The sequence below is a fragment of the Triturus cristatus genome, chromosome 2_1, assembly GCF_964204655.1.
Source record: "Triturus cristatus chromosome 2_1, aTriCri1.1, whole genome shotgun sequence".
In the NCBI taxonomy this organism is placed as follows: domain Eukaryota; kingdom Metazoa; phylum Chordata; class Amphibia; order Caudata; family Salamandridae; genus Triturus; species Triturus cristatus.
The window spans coordinates 325,039,456-325,061,083 of NC_140581.1; the positions used below are offsets into that span (position 1 = coordinate 325,039,456).

The 21,628-nt window shown below is 45.2% G+C and overlaps 1 protein-coding gene across 1 annotated transcript in view; it reads left to right on the plus strand.

Annotated features, from left to right (window-relative positions):
• The window catches only part of MRPS30 (mitochondrial ribosomal protein S30), a 66,024-nt gene extending 61,454 nt beyond the window's left edge, over positions 1-4,570 (plus strand). Inside the window, exon 5 of the mRNA XM_085631223.1 lies at positions 4,132-4,570. Within this exon, the coding sequence (XP_085487349.1) occupies positions 4,132-4,418 (287 nt within the window). The 3' untranslated portion in view covers positions 4,419-4,570. The remainder of the gene's footprint in view (positions 1-4,131) is intronic.
• The last annotated feature ends 17,058 nt before the right edge of the window (positions 4,571-21,628 follow it).

Sequence of the window (21,628 nt, forward strand, 5' to 3'; positions counted from 1 at the left end):
CCACTCTCCACTAGTGCCCCTCAGCTCTCTGTAGTTCCCCCCCCCACCCCGGGAACTCCTCCTCTGACTCCCTCACTGCCACCCTCCCTCACTGTCTGCCACCCACACCCTTCATCTCTCCGTAGCTCCCCCCACCCCATGACCTCTTTCTGGTATTCCCTCACTGCCACCCTCCACTAGTGCCCCTTATCTCTCCATTGCCCCTCTCTCATACCCATTCCATTCGTTGTATAGCACTACTCATATCAGTGTAAGGTGTCACAGTACTTTACATAACAGCAGCACACATTATACAGAGACAATAAATCAAAATCAGTTTACGCGAAATGTCACATAAACTAATGAGGATTACAAGGTGTAGAAATCACTTCATCCATTCTGGTGGGCAGTATATTTTACGGGGGTTTGGTCGGGACTCGGAGAGCACAAAGTCAGGATTTAAAGAGTACTCCAGTGGTCAGGGTTGGCTTTACTGATAAAAATGTATAACTGCCCAAACAAACTCTTATTAGTAACATTAGAATAATGAAAGAATGGAGAAGTTCTAACTACATCACAACACAAAAAAGCGAAGTTTGTATGCAGTTTTTTTATGACAGTTCATTGGTCACTGTCTTATGTTAACTTCTGAACTGCAAGTAACACAAGGATATCTGTGACAGAGGTAGTAACCCACTGAGCTATTCCCATAAAATTCAGTTTATCTGCATTTACGAACTACCAACCGACAAATGGTTGCTTTGCAGCAGGATCGTAAATCACAAGTTAACAGTTTTTATTGTTGTTGTACATCGGTGGCAGATTCACTGCGACTGCGAGGGCTAAGGAGGCTCATGTTTGGTGGGCCTGGCCCACCCTCTAGAACCGGGCCTGGTAGGTAGTGGTGCAGCCTGCTAGCATAGCCGGAGTCTTGCTCGCAGCCTCAGGCACAGGCAGGTCAGTGAGAAAGACTGCCCTCAAGGGCAGGGACGGCCTTAGCACTGGTGGTGCCCTTTGCATTAATAGCTCACTGGTCTATGTTAGGATTTTAACTTATTAACTGCAAGTAACAATAGGATCTCTCTGACAAAAGCAGTAGCCCACTGACCTATTTACATTATGTGCACTTTGTGATCTGCATGGTACATGTTCTTTGCAGCAGGCACATTAACACTCTGAGCTACCTTTCCATAAGTCAAAACTTCCACTAAACAATATGCAGATCTCTCTCTAGGAAGAACATTCAACACCAGATTCATCATGCCATTTTTATTGATGCCGAAAATTGCTGAAGGCCAGGAAGGAGGCAGCAAGCGCTTTTAAAATCTTAATATACTTGCAAACATAATGCCTCCATCCAAAGTCAGCACCCGGTGCGGTCACACCGGTTGCACTGCCCTAGAGCTGGCCCTTCAAGGGTCCTGTGACCTCAATGACAGTCACTGTTCTAGGGTGTGCTGCTTCATAGGCCTGCCCGCAAGACTGGAGGTGAACTTCAGTATGGATTGTGGTGGACAAGCCTTGAAGGTTAAACCACGCTTGCCACTGCTAGGATCCGCCTGCTGGTGCTAAGACACCAGAGCTTCTAAGGTCTTGCGAAGCCTTCTAAGGTCTAGCATGGGTTGTGCTCACTCAGGAGAGTGGTCTAATGGACTGGTTATTAAGGCTGAACCTGGTTCACCAGTTCCAAATTCAGCAGCTCTGGCCATAGTGCCACATCCTCTCCCCCACTGAAAACCATACTGCCCCACTGAGAAAAACTCACACTACCTTCAATTACAACCCAATTGTTGCCGGCTATAAACACCTGGATGTGGCTCAATTTAAATGACGCACTAGACAAGAGCAATATGTGGCCTACAAAAAATAGTAACAACATCCTGGAAAACCAAACACTCAAAGGGAATGCAAAATTAGCAAACCATGTGAAATGTAAGCAGGAACAACATGGTTAGCTTAGCGCTTTTACACTCACTATTCAGAAATCAGTGAGTGCTTTTGCCTGAAAAGTTGAGGACATGACAACAAGGCCCTGAATGGACCCATTTTAACGTCCATTGCTTATATCCTTACAAAATGTAAGCAGTAGTAGGGTAAAAAAGACCACATCCCTGGACGCAGAGCCGCAGTACACATTTCTTTTCTCCAATCCACACATTGCAGCACCTCCAGGATTGGTGCACTAGGAGCAAGCCCAGGAAAAACAAAGACAAGAAAACAAAAATAGCGCCTCACTGGCAAACTCTGTAAAAGTGACGCTAATGTGTTTGGGTGTTAATAAAATCAATCTGGCCAGCTTGCTACCACTCTGTCTTACTTTATTTAGTTATTTTATCATATTTTAACCTTTTATTCCCGAAGCTGCACCTTGGAAATAAAATAACAGAAAAATACGACATTTCCAGCAAAAGTGTTTTTTTTTTTTTTGGATCCATTTCACAGGGGAGCAAATAAAAGAAAGGAGAGGAATGAGACTGGGGACGCACATCGCACCGTGAACTAGACTGTCAATCAGCGCTGGACAGTCACCCAGTCCTGCGGCTTTTAGTGTCAGGGAGCAGCGTCGCGTGTCAGGCAGTAGGCGATAATCCTAAACCCGTGCTGGCTGCAGTGCCAGGCCTGAGGCCAGCCACCACCTCGCTCCCTGCTCACATTCATATTAGGCAAGCAACAGCAACAAACAAAAGCCGGTGCAGTGCCACTACGTTGCGGAACCCGGGCCTGTGCCTAGTAGTAGCCCCCTTGCCCCTTACTTCCTTAGGCCCCTTTTGCTTTTGAAATTTCTGGCCCGCTCCAGCCCGGTCTTGAGTCGCGACTCCCCCGCACCAGGAACACTGCCCTGACACTACAGTGCCACCACACCATAGGACGGAACAATGCACGCAGTTGCCCATATGTCGTGTTCACCGAGCTCAGGTTTGTGTATGTAAGTTATGTAACAGAGCAAAAGGAAAATCCAGATCAGACTCTGATCTGGATTCTCCTGTTGCTCTGTTACGTAACTTACATACACAAACCTGAGCTCGGTGAACACGACAATCAGAGAATACCAGGTCGATCCCTACCCGTTGACCCCGCGCTCCTACTGCTGTGCATTATCTGATTGAAAATGCAATTAGCAAAAATGCAAAAACAACAATCACTTGGCGGCGGGCGGCACTGGGACACACTGGGACAGGCAGGGGCTAGGGGGCTATAAATAAATTAAATTATGGGGTGGCGAGAGAGGGCCTCTGGTCGACTCGTCAAGGTCTCAGTCTCTGCTGCAGCCTGCGTTCTGGAACCTGGGGATCACGCGCACTTTTTATTGCGTGAGCTCCAATGCGCATGTGTCAACTCACCACCAACAGCTGCACCCGCCCCACCCCCCTAAGGTGGGTGAACTGCGAGTCTGCGACTAAGAGCAGGCAGCGCAGACGCGGCTGTGGAGACTTCAGCGCACCGCGCTATTTATCCAGCACTGACCTACAGTCAGCAGATTAAATAAATTCATTAATTGTGTTCATAAATTTTGCTTTTTTCCGCACCGAGCGAGGGAGACGCAGTCACGCAGCGGCAGCAGAGACAGTACAGAGCAAACAGTGAGCAACAAAACCGGCCCCCGGCCCAAAAACCGGCCCCCGGCCCAAAAACCGGCCCCCACCCCTGGCAGCCTACCGGGGGATTGCCCGGTATTGCCAGTCCAGGCCTGGGTAGGGCTCATTCTCTTCTGACTGCCAGGTGGTTGTTTGGGGATATTATTATATATGCGAGGAGGGTCCGTTGTTTCAGGGACTGAGGGGTGCATCAAGACGTTGGAGCGCAGGGGTCTCGATAGTTTTTTGTGCGTGATATGTTGGTGCTGTGAGGAATACGCATCTGAATGTTAAGCAGCATATTTAAAGGTGACTTTCACCTGAAGACACTGAAAGGTTTTGCACGCTTGCCTGGTGACCGGTTGGCCTTTTCCCAGTCCGTGTCTTCGCTGCGGTTGTCCATCTTGGGTATCTGTGGACAGTGCTTCCCATTTGAGGAACAATGTACAGTAAAGTGTTTGAACTGAAGGCGCGCAGTGCTTTGTTAAAGATCGGACGCCCTGAATCGGTCCTATTGTAGAGTGTGGGATGTCTTTGACCTGAAGGGAAAACTAATTCTCTCCTGTTAACGTTGCAGGCTTCTGGAGCCATTCAGATGTTACCCGTCCCTTCGCCTCACAGGGTGTGATCTCGGATGGAAAATATTTTTCTTTCTTTTGTTACCAGCTGAATACCTTGGCACTTGACGTTGAGACTGACAAAAATAATCCACGAAAGAACATTTGCTGGGGAACCGAAAGTGCCCCCCTCTACGAATCCGTGGAAGACGGTGATGTCAAAGGGTTTAATGATGAAGTTCTGATGATGCTTGTCCGCTTTTTGCTGAACCGACCCTCCTCCGCATACTCGGGGTCACACAGTTGAATATTGCTAATCGACCTCAAGAACACTGTAAAATATCAATATAAAATGTGTAAATAAATTGTCGTATAAAGACTACAATGTTTATTTCTGTGCTGTGAACACACGAGGAAGAGCTATCCTAAAGGAATATCTAATAAATCTAGTATCATTAAGGTGCCTTTTTGTCGTTGATATGTATTTATGGGTATTCATGTAGCACAAACTTTACTGGTTAGTGACCTAGCGCTATTAATTGGTGGTGCTAGGAGACAGTCTACACGATACTGTGCATCAGTTAGAGATTTACACATTTGAATTCTACAATGACATGGCATTTAACATATTTATAATAGGGATGTGAGACACTTGAGTAGTTCTACGAAATTCAGAAAAATTGTGCCAATTGCAAAAGCGCATTTGGCACTAAATTTTAACCCAAAATGCACCCAAACCTCCATTTAGAATTCAAGGACGCATTTTGCACTAGCACGAGAAAACGCAAGTGGTGCAAACAGCAGCCGCTCATGTTGTAGATGTTCGGCTGATTTTTTGCTGCGAATGGCATGTCATTTCAGAATTTCACGTAACAAGTGTAACTTGAAATTATGTGAGATTACGTTGATGTAATGGAAATTTCACCATATTTTAATTAATTTCATAAATATGTACAATTGTAGCGACGGGGAGTGAGTGATTCACCCATAAAAAGCACAATTTCCAGTGAAATATGAGCCATAAGAACCCAGCTCTTCACATTCCAATGTTGGATTTCTTGCTATGAGAGGACATCACCGTCTGATACTCACTTAATCATGAACTCAGGAATTAAAGTAGCCAGATAAATAGTCGGTAGTGCACCTAAATACAACCAAGGATATATTGTTTTACATACTTTGAACGTTAGACATATATTATCATTCCAGGCACCTAAATTATTTCTGTGTAACTAGAGTTTGAAAGAGCAAGCAAGACATCTGCAAATTCTGAAATGGTTGCTGGTGGTTGTTGAAGGATTCTATATATCTCTGAATTCATCAAGAAATGTTAGAAGTTATTGTAACCGATTGCCTTATTTACCATTTTCTGACCGCATTTAAATCTCATTTTATCTGAAAATAGGGTGCTTAACGGTTTAAATTTGATCCGTCTTTTCAGAGGTATGGGGTTAATGTGCTCGGCCTTATTTATATTTTTAACTCTAATTCTTCTTTTCCCGCGCTGTCGATTTACATCACTGTGCTCACAGATGCATTCTTTCCAGAGTTAAATCTGCTTTGAGGATTGGAAAAGATCTCTAAATGAATCAATTTTCCAAATGTTGCTTCCCTTGGAAACCGTTCCAGTCTGTATTTTTATCCTGGTTTGCATCACTTTAACTACGTTTGTGACTCTTCTGTGCTTCTATCTTTTCTTCTGACCACTTGTACATAAAATGCGCACACAAAGCTACATTTTGCCCACTGCCAACATCACTAAGCATCCGGTTTGGAGCACAGTTTTCAGTCCCACTTCCTCGAACTGTATAATTCCGTTTCACAGGCCCTCACTAAAGTGCCTCGAACTACATCTGCTACGAAGGAACCTTTCATGTGCAAGGAAGACCTGGGAAGCAAGACTGATCTGATAGTCTTTTTCTGTCCTTCCTATCACTGAGTCTCTTAAGTTAACAAGCATTGGTAAAGCTAAGGTACCTTACTTGCTTGCTGTACACAGAAGAGAGGCACTAATATTCCATGCATGAAATTGTGAAGTAGAAAGGATTGTACCCTCATCAGAAGCAACATGTCATCAATGTGACAGGGTAACCTTTTGTGATATGAAATGGACCTGTACTGTAGTATCAATGTCCTTGGAACTTCGGAAGATAGCTAAAGCGGTCTGTAACCAGACGCTAAAAAGGACTGTGGTACCAGAAGTCTTCATTGGTTTCTTAAGGGCCTTCAACTTCAAAAAATTACATTTTATAAGTCACAAACTGCATTCTGTCAACTAGCTTGTTTTAACATAGATGGCATTATTGGCGCTACAACCAAATTTGAAATCTACCTTTGGGAAAGGTAACTTTTGTAGGTTAGTGCACTCTGGCAACCTATTTCTATCTAGTGTATATGAGAGAAGGGGGCAAGCAGTGATGGGTGCCACAAATGAGCTATAGATTTTCACACTTGGAGATGGAGTTTCCAATCAGAATAGACTTTAGGTACTAGGCTCGGTTTATTTTGTGTATGTACGTGTGTGGGTGTGTGTGTATATATATATGTGTGTGTATATATATATATATATATATATCTACTGGCGGTCGCCAGTAGATAGTTATAGTTAGGACTGTGTTTCCATAGGAAATCCGCAACATTCTATTTAGAATAACTTTGGCGCCGATTGGCGAATCCTCACAAAATGTTAAAAATAGGTGGGGCGCTCCGCTCCTTCCCTGAAAGTCTCGGGGGGGATTCGTCAAGCGGGGGCAGAGAAAAAGGGGGGGTCCCAAAACGCGTTTTCCCCATGCATTTTTCCATAGGACCTTTAGTCCAAGCTACAGCCCGAACGGCTGAACAGAATTACTTGAAATTTGGCAGAGAGGTAGTCCTCGGGTCAGGGATGTGCCTTTTGCAGGTCTGGTGTAAATCTGTTCAGTATTTCCTGAGAAAATAGCATTTAAATCAATATATATATCTGTAAGCGCGCACCGTGCACGTACAGTAAAACTTACCGTACGCGCACGCTGCCGTGCGCGATTCTGATTGGTTGTTAGATCTTAGTAAACATTCGAATCGGTCGAAACCAGGAAGTGTCGGCCGCCATTTTGTCTCTCGCAGTCTGAGGGGGTGAAAAACAAAGGTGGAGAACGTGAAAAGGGGGCAGGGTGGACAGTTCCTGACCCCCTAGCCTTAGTCAGGGGGTCCCAGAAGGACCCCCAAGGGCCAAAATTTCCTTTAATTTTTTTGCGAAAAATCGCGGAGTACGCGTAGCGTGCGCGTACGGTAGAAACGGAAAAATTCCGCGAACTGCGTAACGTGGGCGCGCGAAGCGCACAGTGCGCGTACGGTACGCGCACTGTGAAAAACCTTTAAATAAATAAATACATAACTTAGCATTTAAAAAACCTTGCAAATTCACTTAAAAAAACATAGGTTTCACACGTTATAGTTAGCTGGACATTTCACTCATCAAAAACCATTGAATTTCCCCGTTATAGTTAGTGCAGGCAACTATAACTCACGCGACCGCAATCTTCTGCTGATGACGTCAGATATTACATCACTGATGACATATGTCTTTCTGAAAAAAAAATATTTGTAATATATGTATAGCTAAAAATTAATGGAAGAAGACTTTGGTAAATAAGTGTCTAAATACAGTGATGTAATATCTGACGTCATCAGCAGAGGATTGCGGTCGCGTGAGTTATAGTTGCCTGCACTAACTATAACGGTGGAATTTCAATGGTTTTTCATGAGTGAAATGTCCAGCTAACTATAACGTGTGAAACCTATGGTTTTTTAAGTGAATATATATATATATATATATATATATATATATATATATATGGACCTGGGCTTCCCAGCGCAATCTTACACACCTGCCTGCAGGAGGAGGAGTTGAGAGTCTACTTCCTCGGGAGTGGTCTCTGAAGTCCAAGAGCAATCTATAGCCTGTGGGACCGGCACTGATGACGGCCAATCCGGCCAGAAACGCGTCTGCCACAATTTTGTTTCACGGACTGCAGGGAGCGTTTACTGCTGAATAAATCCTTTTCTGTGCCCAGAGCATGTGTCCCGCTGATTTTATTCAAAGGTCAGCATTTGGTGGTTATATATATATATATATATATATATATATATATATATATATGTGTATATGTGTGAGTTGCACATGTCATGAAAATATTACTGCACATAATGTGCAGTTGCTGATATTAATACTTGTTATTTTGCCTTCACAAGGATTAAAATGACATATAACATCATATCAGGACACCAAATGCAACAGTAACCTCCATCACAAGGATTAAAATGACATATAACATCACATCAGGATACCAAATGCAACAGTAACCTCCATCAATCATCACAATGGGCCATCCAACCAGGGTTCATTAAGTAGTCCCCACTAGCGCCTAGAGTGCAGCCCACCCGTGCTCACATGAGGCGTACTACGGTAATCAGGTGAGCCGGTTCGTAAATGAGGACCCCGTCATGGGCTCATCCCGCTATGGGCACCACATAACCCACGGTTACTCATAGTACGGCCCGCGGGCCACCAGCGGCCCGGCAAGCCTTCCTTGACGGCCCGCGGAACTTGCAGACATCCTACCTGTGTTTTAATAAAAAATTAGTGTTAGCAGACACTGCCCGGTGCAGCAGCCCGGACTCTGAGACTCTGCTCTGTGGGGGCCGGGGAATTCCAGTGATTTTCTAAGTGGAGATGCAGGGGCCTAAGAGGTGAAATACAACAAAGCTTTATTAACATGTAAATGATCTTTTAAAGACCTGTGAAGTACTCGGGTGCGGCTGTCTGTGCACGCTGGGAAGCTGTCTCAGTGCGGCTGTGTGCGCGCGCTGGGAAGCTGTCTCAGCCCGGGCTGACTCACACACACGGGTGAGATGACAGAGGGAGACGGAGGGAGGGAGACGGAGGGAGGGAGGGAGAGAGAGACAGAGGGAGAGAGAGAGACAGAGGGAGAGCGACAGAGGGGGAGGGAGCGAGACCGGGAGAGAGACGGGGAGAGATAGAGGGAGGGAGAGAGACCGGGAGAGATAGAGGGAGGGAGAGAGACCGGGAGAGAGACAGGGAGAGATAGAGGGAGGGAGACAGAGGGAGGGAGGGAGATCAAGGGAGATGGAGGGAGGGAGACAGGGAGGGAGACGGGAGGGAGAGAGACAGTTGGAGAGAGACAGTTGGAGAGAGACAGGGAGGGAGACGGAGACAGGGAGGGAGACGGAGACAGGGAGGGAGACGGAGACAGGGAGGGAGACGGAGACAGGGAGGGAGACGGAGACAGGGAGGGAGACGGAGACAGGGAGGGAGACGGAGACAGGGAGGGAGACGGAGACAGGGAGGGAGACGGAGACAGGGAGGGAGACGGAGACAGGGAGGGAGAGGGAGACGGAGACAGGGAGGGAGACGGAGACAGGGAGGGAGACGGAGACAGGGAGGGAGACGGAGACAGGGAGGGAGACGGAGACAGGGAGGGAGACGGAGACAGGGAGGGAGACGGAGACAGGGAGGGAGACGGAGACAGGGAGACGGAGACGGAGACAGGGAGACGGAGACGGAGACAGGGAGACGGAGACAGGGAGGGAGACGGAGAGATGGGGACGGAGACGGAGAGAGATGGAGACGGAGGGAGATGTAGATGGAGACGGAGGGAGATGTAGATGGAGACGGAGGGAGATGGAGACGGAGGGAGATGGAGGGGGACGGAGGGAGATGGAGACGGAGGGAGATGGAGGGGGACGGAGACAGGGAGGGGGACAGAGACAGGGAGGGGGACAGAGACAGGGAGGGGGACAGAGACAGGGAGGGGGACAGAGACAGGGAGGGGGACAGAGAGGGGGACAGAGACAGGGAGGGGGACAGGGAGGGGGACGGAGACAGGGAGGGGGACGGAGACAGGGAGGGGGACGGAGACAGGGAGGGGGACGGAGACAGGGAGGGGGACGGAGACAGGGAGGGGGACGGAGACAGAGGGAGGGGGACGGAGACAGAGGGAGGGGGACGGAGACAGAGGGAGGGGGACGGAGACAGAGGGAGGGGGGCGGAGACAGAGGGAGGGGGACGGAGACAGAGGGAGGGGGACGGAGACAGAGGGAGGGGGACGGAGACAGGGGGGGAGGGGGACGGAGACAGGGGGGGAGGGGGACAGACAGGGTGGGGGACAGAGGGAGGAGGGCGACGGAGGGAGGGAGACAGAGAGAGGGAGGGAGGGAGGAAGAGGGGAGGGAGGCAGAGGAGAGGGAGGCAGAGGAGAGGGGAGGGAGGGGGAGAGAGAGAGAGAGAGAGAGAGAGAGAGAGAGAGAGAGAGAGAGAGAGAGAGATGTGTGTATGCCGGGTCTGGTGGCTCAGTGGACGAAGGCGTTTGCTGCAGGGACCTGTGTTCAACCTCATGGTCACAATTTTTTTTGCTTTAGCCCAGCCTCTCCCCCTCTGACCCTGCCCCCACCGGTGCGGCCCTCTGCCACAAACCACACTGTAAATTTGGCCCCCAAGAGAAAGTTTGTGAGTACCCATGACATAACCAATGTCTTCCCACTCCCCACCAGGCACAGGCTAAGCGAGTATACGAGCGAGGGGCGCTTCAGGACCACGTGGGATCCTCGACCGGTCCCCACAATCCACTTTGACCGGCAGCTGCCCGCGTGCCTGCGGCACAGCTGCCCACAAGTTCGGCCAACCTTGACCCTGGTGCAGAGGCGGTCACTGGCCCGAGCACTCGCAGGGCTCACGGTAATACCACACAGTCGGTGGGACGACAATGGAGATCCTCCACTTAGCTCCTCCACTTTTCTCCTCTGGGCACCAGTGGGGAAAGGTGGCCTGCAGTGCCGTCTCCCTTTAGGGGGCGAACCTTGCCTTCTCTGACGACTGCTCGGCATTGCTTGGCAACGGCTTCTGGTGTGGCTTTGTCTGCGTTTACTATGACACTGCTGTACTTTCTGTGGGTGGGGCCGTATACTCCGTGCTGGAGGATACGGCCCCGGCTTCCCGGAATTGCTGGCTCTGCCATCTGACTCTAGGGCCCTTGGCAAGCGTAATCGGAAAGCGGAACACACAGCGCTCCCCACATGTTTATGGCCCACACAACCTGGATAACAGGAGCGCCCAAAACGTGCTGATCCAGGAAGCTCCTCTGTGGAAGTAGAAGTGCTTTAACCGCACTTTCCTGCTACGAGATGGGGAAGCGCTCACCTGCTGCTGGGCACATCAAGTGCCAGGGAGCAGGATCAGAGCTCCCCACATGCTCAGAAATTAAAAGTAAAGCAACCTTCACATGCTGAGTTTTCTGAAACACAGGGCAGACCACTAAGCCCTGGGAGATCACTGGGGGAAGAGGACAGGGGAACATTCCACAGATCAGCACCTAAGGCAGTGCAAAGTGGTAGTCCCTCCGGCAGTCCATCACTTAGCGAGCAGCAGGCCAACCCAGCAAAGCAAGTAGTCCAAGTGGCAATCCTTTCTGGTAGTAGAAGAGTTCCTTCTGGCAATGGGTAGTTTGTAGAGCCAGTTGTATCTGGTTACAAGTCCATGCAGTGTCTAAAATCATGGGGTCATGGTCCCTTTACTTCTACTCACAAAGTCTTCGTTCTGGAGGCACTTCAGGCAAACGTTAGAAGTGCACAACACCCCCATTCAATCCCCAGCCCTGGCTCCAGACACAATACAGAGGGGCAGAGACAGCATTGCGAAAGGCAGGGACAGCCCAATTCAGGTGCAGGTGACAACTCCTCCCACCAGGGAATTCCCAATGCAAATCTTTGAGAGGAGCAGCCTCATAACCGTGAGAAACCAAATAGGTTTTTACTACCAGGACATGCCACACAACTAATGCACATGTCCTACCTGTCACCTACACAGCACCCTGTCCATAGGACTACAGGGGGCCTACCTTATGGGTTACCCATATGTAGTAAAAGAGGAATTTCAACCTTGGCAAACATGTTGAATCCCACGTCACTGTGGCAGTATACTGCGCATTCAGACCCTGCAGAGGCATGTGACAGGTTTGAAATTCTACCTCTATGGGTGGCTCAAGCTGCGCTGCATGCCCACTTGTAGCATTTAATTTACAGACCCTGGGTATATAGGATACCACTGTACAAGGGACTTGCAGGTAAATTAAATATACCAAACCGGTGTAGACCAAGTTTACAGGAAAGAGTACGTGCAGTTTAGCACTGATCAGCAATCGTAGAGTGCTCCGAGTGATGCAACTAACAAAAAAAAGTCAGAAAAAATACAGGAGGAATGCAAAAAGTTCTGGGATAAGCCTGCAAAAAAAGGCCAGGTCCAACCATTGTAATATATTACTTTACATTAAAATAAAACCTGAAAAATTCACAGAAAAGACAAAGGTTAAATGGACTTTGTAGTTGGGTGAAAATGTTGGTTAAAATATACTTTGTGAAACTAACAAAAACCACTGAAATTCACCAGGTATGGTTATCTCTTGTTACTGTATCTTGTGCCCTAAAGTAACTATAACTTGCACCCTCACCATGCACTACTAATTACCTCCCATATCACATCACTCATGAGATGTTCTATGATGTCATTTCAGATGTTGCAGTGATGTATCAATGATATCATTGCTGACGACATTGTGCATGGCACGAGTCATTATTTTAGGGCACAAGGTATAGTTACTTTAGGGCACCAGAAATAGTTACTTGAGATAACTAACTGGTTAAATTCAGTGGTTTTGTTTGTTTAAAACTTTTAACTCCCATTTTCTCCTAACAATAATGTACATGTAACCTTTTTATTGGTTCCTGTAAGAGGAATTTGTTTGCAGTTTTCGACAAATACCTGAGATGGTGATGTACTGCTGCACCCCCAATCCTAAAGGTTAAAGAGCAAAAACCATGATATACAGGTAGTGGACTAAAAAGTAACAAAGTGTATTTGTGATATGAAAGGAGGTATGCAGGGCCTAATTTGAGATTTTGGGGGCCTGGCACTTTTCTGCATTAAACTATTTCCGAGAGGGAAAAACACAAACTAGAAGGAAGAGTAAGATGCAAAAACCATCACCAAAACATGAAGTGGGTACCTGCAAAAGTGTGAAAGGGCAGAGTGTGTGTGGCAGTGGATTAAAGAGGCCTGAGGTTGAAATACAAAGCCTTGGTATTGGGCGTGCTGACATTTAATTGCAACCGCCTCGAGCTTCTGAGCAGAGCTTGGGCACCGACACTCATCATTTTACAAATTAAGCACTTGGGGTATTTTTCTGCAACCATGATTCAGACCTGCTGCTACTGAAAATATTCTTGTGCTGAGACCAAACAAAAGATCTTGCATACATAAATTACACAAATGGGGATACTTGTGAGTATAATACAATTTTCTTTTTCTTTTTTTTGTTGTTAATTTGCTATCTTGATAACTTTAAACTAACCTTTAGTGCACTGATGCGCTGTGCTGTGTGGCCATACCCTGCTGTTGCTGTAGTGCTCTTCGACAGTTCTGCTTTTCTATAGTTGGAGATTAATTTTCATCTATAGCGTCCAAAATAAAGTCAGTGAGTTAATGTGGTGTCTTTATAGGCGCTATTAGGTATTGCTTTATGTGGCCCTATTCACTCCAATAACAAAAATGGTATTTCAAAGTTTGCTTTCTCCCGGCAGGCATCTCAAGATATGTGCACAAAGTAAAAATACGCTTTCTTTGGAAGAGGATCCTTCAGTTGAAGATTTTGCTAAACGTTACATTTAATTGAATTTGCATAGCACTTTCGCCAAAGTGCTGTACAAGCAAACTAAACAAACTTTGGAAATGCAATAGACCTCGCATTTGTTGGAGCTGGAGCTATTTGCATTGTAAATGAAAAAGTGCATGCTAATACAAAAAGAACAAGATTCATTTTCATGTTGCACAGTTTTGAAGAAAGCCAGAAGAATGTGGCAAAATTGCATTAGCTCCATAAATGAAATGAAATGCAGCTTAGGTTGTTATGCAAGATCATGTTTTGGGGGCAAGGATTGATTTCCACTTAGTAGCAGCGGAAGAGATAGGAGGGTGGTCAAAGGGCTGGGGCAACGGCAGCCGAAAACAAGCTGCAGCTGATTCCATCATAGTGCATGCTGTAGAAATATTAAATGAAATAGGAATTTAAAAAGCGCAATACAGTTACCCGAAGGTGTCAAGGCGCTAGCTCATCAAGTAAACCTATGCCGTAAGATCTTAACTCCAAGTCATATTTTCAGTGCCTCCCTGAAGGTCAGCAGGTGAGTTTAGTCTTTTAACCTTTGGGGAAGGGAGGTCCAGAATTTGGTCGTACCGACCAAAAAACTTCTACCGCCCCAAGGGCGTTTCTTGAACCTAGGGGTCACCAGATCATGGGCCTGAACTGAGCGTAAATTATGTGCGGGAATTATACGCAAAGATTTTGCTTGAAAAGGACTGGCCCTATGTCATAAGTTGCTTTAAATTCTATGCAAAGGGCTTTAAACTCAATGTGACGCTTCACTGGTAACCAGTGTAATTCCCTTAGGGCGGTAGTGGCCGATTTGTGCTTAGGAATGTTCCTCAAAAGACGAGCTACAGCATTTTGTACAATCTGAAATTTAGTCTGGCATTTAGACCTGAGGTTGGTAAAGACCGTTGCAATAATCGGCTCTAGATAGAACCAAAGCAATGATCACCAGCTTGCGTAAATCAACAGGAATAAAAGGAAGAACCTATCTCAGTAATTTTAATGTATAGAAGGATGCTGAGGTAATCTGAGTCACATGACCTTCAAATGTGAGCTTTGAATCAAAGATGACACCTAGGTTTTTTTACTTATTTGAGGGGGTGGGTAGAGGGCCCAGTTCCGATGACCAGAATGCTGGGGACCAAAAGGTGGTGTTGCTGCCAAAGAGTAGAACCTCAGTTTTGTTGGAGTTTAACTTCAAACAGTTGGTTGCCATTCAGCCTCCAACTTGACGGAGGCAGGTATAAAACTGAGAAGCTGTGTACAATGGTGAACCTGTCACTGAAACCACAATTTGAGTATCATCAGCATAGGATATCTCTGAGAAGCCCAAAGATCTAATCAGCTGTGCCAATTGGGCAACATAGACATTAAAAAGGGTAGGGCTTAATGAGGAGTCCTGAGGGACCTCACAAGGTTGTGTGAAGTTGTGACTTGAATTCAGGAAGCGCCACAAATTGTTCTTGGTCAGACAAAAAGGAGCTAAGTAAGGTGAGGGCTTTTCCTTTGATGCCTATCCTCTCAAGGCAATCCAATAGTTTTGTATGACTAACAGTATCAAATGCAGCAGAAAGGTCAAGCAGCACCAGTGTGATAGTTCTGGAGGCTCCATAGATTTTGGGGTTGTTGATATGGCCTTCTCTTTTATGTTAGGGGTGACCAACGTACTTTGTGGAATGGTCGCAGATTGAGACATGGGTGTAGAGAAGCCACTGTAAACTAGTTTAACTTTATCCTGAAAGAAAGTAGCCAGGGAGTTCCAGAAAGTCTGGCTTACTGCAAGTCCGTCAAAGAGGAAGATCAGCAGCCATCCTCTAATAACGCAACCACGTTACTGAACCATAATTATAGTCACAAAGATTTCCAGTGCACGGGTTAGGTAGATTTAAGATTGGTGACAGCTGTGCACTTCAAATTTGTAATAAACAGGACACAAGTCTTTAAAAAAAAAAAGAAACAGGAAATCCAGTTTGGCTTTGTGTACTTGCCTCTCCATTCGTGATGTTGAGGGCAAGGTAAATGTGACCAAAGGAGCCCAAGCCCATCATCTGCATGGTGTGTGTTGCTTTTGTCTCACGTAGCGACACAGACTGCGCCACACTAGCTCCCTCCCTAATGTGCTCTACGTAACCCGACACAAGGCGTTAAATGAGGAGCTTTGAACGCTCGCTAAACAGACACTATCTACCATCGCGAAGTAGCTGTTTGGTGACATCTGGGCGCCACAACACGGGCAAGTGTAAAAAAATAAAAAGCTTGGCATACAGAACCTAATAAACTAATATACATTTAAAAAAAAAAAACAATTTGGGGCGAGACTAGCAACAAGGAAGTCACACGGCCTCCATCATTGAAGTTCAAACGCGAGTTAAAAAAAAACGAAAAAGAAAGGGACGCAAGAACTTCACTGTAGAGGTTGGGTGGATTTCAATTCGGAGACTGGTACTAGATGCAAAAGAAAAGTATGCTTGCGCGTTAGTGTCCTGAAAGGCTGAGTTTGTGAGATAAATGAAGGCAAGAAAACATAAAGACAAGCTAAAAAGAATAAATCGTTCGCAGGGACACATCAGGTGGGGAATGGGGGGGGGGGGGGGTAATATGATAAGCATAAGACAGTAGAAAGGAGCGCATTGTGCACAGTGACTGTGTGCCGGTTAAACTGAATAGCAGGTTGTACATAACTAAGATTTCGAGGAACCAGAGCAAGCTCACCATGTTTTAGTAAAATTGCAAGTCTTGCTAGTGGTAAACTGTGGAGCATGGAATATGTTGCTTTGGAGAGAAAATATGCACAGGCACACAGTGCTGAACACACTGTAGGAGCCTGTGCTCGACCTCATGGCCACAGGTTCAAATCCCATCCTCAACCTTTCAGCCTTCTGAGGTCGATAAAATGAGTACTATTGAATTGTAACAACAAACATCTGTTAGTCAGCACCAAGATGCCCTCCTGGGTGAACGTGCGCTTTTTTGGAAGAGGGGATTTATATGGTGTTGAATTTGCCATGCACAGGGTTGTGAGCCATTGCACAAGGAACGCAGGTGAGGAACAACATCAGGGTAGTGCGAGTATTGAAGGTTACGGGATGTCATGAAAATGGTTTGGAAAGGACTGATATTTAAACTTTTGAACTGGTTAGATGTTTTTCAATGTATTTCCTTAGGTTTATGTGGGTTGTCTAATAAAACAGATCGATTTATGTGGCTGCTCTTGGTGCAAGGGCAATATATATTTTATCTAGCGCCTGCACGTGTGAGGAAGGAAGAAGAATCGGTGTACGGGAGGTAAGTACGTAGACTATTTCAAATTGATTATTAAGGGTCGGATTCGCGCTAGGCAGAATTAAGAGATCGATTAGCAGCATTCAAATCTTCAATAAATGTGTTTAAAGATTCCAGTGTGTGTAATAATTTAACTCGAGTAGTGTTACCTCAAGACCAGTAGAACCAGAACCATGAACAAATGTAGGCCACAAACAAATACGTGTAACCTATATTTGTCTCAAAAAATGCTTCCTGTTCCAACTGCACTCCGTTGTCAGTCACAGAAAGCATACTTGCAAGCACATTGTACGCAGGTGTCAAGTTGTTACTTTACTACGTCACTAGCATTGACTACTCGGCATGACATCCCTTCCTCGCTATAGAAAGGATTTTGGTATATGTGAATGGTAGGCCACACTTACAAATGTAAGAGGTAGAACTGCATTCTTCATCTACCTCGCACTATGGGATATTTTAAAACGGAAAAAGTGAGAAAAATGAAAACCGAAGCACAAATAAATATATATATATATATATATATATATATATATATATATATATATTACCTACTGGCGGTCGCCAGTAGGTAGTTATAGTTAGGACCCTGTTTCCATAGGAAATCCGCAACATTCTATTTGGAATAACTTTGGCGCCGGTCGACGAATCCTCGCGAAATTTTCAAAATAGGTGGGGCGCTCCGCTCCGCTCCTACCCTGAAAGTCTCGGGGGGATTCGTCAAGCAGGGGCCGAGAAAAAAGGGGGGTCCCAAAACGCGTTTTCCCCATGCATTTTTCCATAGGACCTTTAGACACAGCTACAGCCCGAACGGCTGAACAGAATTACTTGAAATTTGGCAGAGAGGTAGCCATAAGGTCAAGGAAGTGCCTTTTGCAGGTCTGGTGTAAATCTGTTCAGTATTTCCTGAGAAAATAGCATTTAAAAGCATATATATATGTGGGCGGAGCCTAACCACACATCTCATCCTGAGATCTGATTGGCTGTCAGCACTTCATCCAAGAAGTGTTGGCAGCCATCTTGGGACCAATATACATGATAGCACCTCATTAAAAAGCATTGCAGTTAATAGAAGGTTTTAAAACTTTAGTTACATTAAAAATCATTTGTTGATGGTACCATACTCATTTTAGGAATTGTGGTATGTTCTAAGGTGATTTCACCATGTGAAAAAGCCTTCTGCTGGGATATCATGATTGAGAGAAAAATATTTTCTCATGCTTTTACCACAGAGGTTTGGAAGGTGATCTATAGGCTAAACTGAGAGCTTATTTTCTGTAAATTCACATTATCTTTCTCAGTCATGTGAGAATGAAGTCTGACATTCTCAGTAAAACATGTACATCCAACAAGGGCAGAGACTGTCAGTTGATTCCTTTGTGTTCTACTGCAGCTTCCCAGAGTGTTCCAAAGAACTACTAGAGCGCTAACAGTCCTACTTATGATAAACGTATGGCACACCTGAAGCCATCTTGCTTGGATTAAAGTGGTAACTCTTAAAACATTTAATTTAAAAAGGAACAAAATGAGGGGGTTCATTTTTCCATAAAAAGTATGATTAGTGCTGCAGAAAGAAAAAGTAGGGCACATTTTGAGTGACTTCTCAAATCCTCTTCTATTTCATTAAAAAATTCTGACATGCAGACTGAAACATGCACTTTCAATACCAGCAGCAGTTTTCCCTGGTGAGCAGTAGCTTTACTACAGTGATCTAATGAGCAAAAAGAGTGCTAACATTCTGAATTTATGGCAAATGTGTGACACATCTGAATGCCTTCTTGATGGAATCAAAGTAAAAAACTGAAAGTATTTCCTACTGAGGAGACTGCAGTAAATGAGGAAATTAGGAAACTTCATAACAAATAAGTCTCCCAAGATGGCCACCAGAGACAAAAGAGCCCAAATGTAGCCCAAATATCACCCAGATGTAGCCCAAGTATAGCCCAATGACAGAATGTCCCAGAATGTTCTTAAAAAGAACTAGAGCGCTTACTGTCTTCATTATGACAAAAGTATGGCACACCTGAAGCCATCTTGATTGGAATAAACTGGTAACACTTAAAACATTTAATTTAAAAAGGAACACAATGAGGAGGTTCATTTTGCCATAGAAATTATGATTAATGCTGAAGAAAGAAAATGAGGGCACATTTTGAGTGACTTCTCAAATCCTCTTCTATTTCATTAAAAAATTCTGACATGCAGACTGAAACATGCACTTTTAATACCAGGAGCAGACTTCCATGGTGCAGTAGTTTTACTACAGTGATCTAATGAGCAACTAGAGTGCTAACATTCAGAATTTATGGCAAATGTGTGACATATCTGAATACCTTCATGATGGAATCAAAGTAAAAAACTGAAAGCATTTCCTACTGAGAAGACTGCAGTACATGAGGAAATTAGGAAACTTCATAACAAATAAATCTCCCAAGATGGCCACCGGAGACAAAAGAGCCCAAATGTAGCCCAAAATCACCCAGATGTAGCCCAAATATAGCCCAATGACAGAAGTGTGCAAAACACTTATTATTTTGTGTTTTTGCAGTGTTATATAGTGCAGACTTGTCAGGTATTGGAGTGCTTTACATGAGCATTGGTTACATCACACAAGAACAAATTCATTTTGGTTGTAGACATGGGGAGACTAAGTGATTTGACCAGAATCACAGAATGTCGAGCTGAAGCAGAAACTTCAACCTGGTTCCCCAGTTGCAAAGTCTGCAGTTCTGGAAGTAACACCACATCCTCTCCCCTAAGTGCAACATTTAATCAAGTGGTCAACTGGATAAAAAAACATAAAGATAACAAATAATTTAAAAGTGCTTTGTCGCTATTTGAAAACTCAGAAAATATGTCCTTATTTTAGTCTTTTAGAGCACTAACCATAATTTTGATGCCAATAAGACCCTCTCATATATGTAATTTCTAAAGGAAATGCTCTAGGTATTACAGTTTTGATTACATCAAGATGATGTCAGGCGTTCCACACTTTTGTAATAAATATAGAATGTTAGCAATCTAGTTGTTCATTAGGATACTGTTGAGAGGCAGAGGCCAGGGGCACGGACTCTGAAAATTGAAGGCAGGTAGGAGGGTGCAAAGGCAACAATTTAACCACACTGAGCAGGCAGGAAGGGCCGTGGAAGCACAACAGACTATGGAGGGCAGTGGAAAGGGGGGCAGGGGCAACAAACCAACAATACAGGACTTGCAAGAGAGGCTGTTGGAGGGAATATCTATTACGGGTCAAGGAAGCTAGGGGCGGTCCCCAGATCCCCGGGAGCCACCACAGAACTGAGCAGGAGAGTGAGTCAGGGACAAAAGGGGCACCTTAATTTGAGCCGGGGTGCCTAGGAACGCTTGCTCCAAAAATGAAGAAAACAGACATCTGAGACATGGAATTGGAGGCAGAATACAATGGCAGTTTAATGAGAAGATGCAACTTCAAGGAAACCGCAGAATAGAGACATAAAGTACAAAATACAGAATCCAGATAATCATACAGCTGTCATAATATTCTCTGTATCTCAATTAATGTACTGACAGAGAGAGAGAGAAAACACATCTATAAATGCATCATGAGAAACAAGTTACACCAAGGAAAATGTTACCTAGGAACACTCACGTTTACTCTTAGAGCAAGCATTCCTGCAATTACAATACAAAATCTTTTAAATGCAAAAGTAAAGAGAACAATGGTTAAACATAACATGACATTTCATATAGGTAAAATAGAATAAGATACTTCAAGCAAAGCAGAGCAAGACATTTTAAGCAAAGGAAGACAAGAGCTCCCAGCTCTTGGGGAAAACCTGCACTGCCTGTTAACCTACATACAGACGGCGAGGTAGTCCGTCGATATCTGTGGGTGCTCCCTTTTTATATCATTTTGTGGGCTCCTTTGCACGCTACATCTACCTACGTATGCTACCCAAAAGCTTCGTCTGCAGATTTTACCAGACATTTCGTCATTTACCCACTTAATGCTGACAATGGACTGGGTGAAAAGGTCAGTCTCTCAGGCCAATCGCTTATCGTAAGTTCCATAGAGCAAGCAGAAAATAATGGGTATTGTACGGGAATTCAATATATTCATGTATAAAATCTCCTCAGTTCTCCTAACTTGACGCTCTGCGGTTGCCACTTCCTTAAAAGCGGGAAACCTGCCCAGGAAGCAAGTACCAGTCCAGGATGCAGCCTACTGTATGTCGACAGCTTCAGGGGGATGTTGAACTTTGATACCGAGCACGGAGCACTCGGGTAGGGTGGGGGCTACTAGTTTGGATCAGAAGGCCTCGCAGACCTGCCTTCAGACTGCTATACACTAAAATTGCAGAGCTATGGTCAATTTAACAAAGAGGCCTACATATTGAACAGAAGGGCCTACACAGGGGTTTTATGCTGGCTGAGTGGTAAGGATGTCTCAGGATAATTATATAGCAACACAGGACCCGCTGGTCAATTTAATACGGCCTACAAATGCAGCTGGCAGGGCAAGGACAAGGGTCTCATACTTCAGGTGTGGACAGAACGGGCC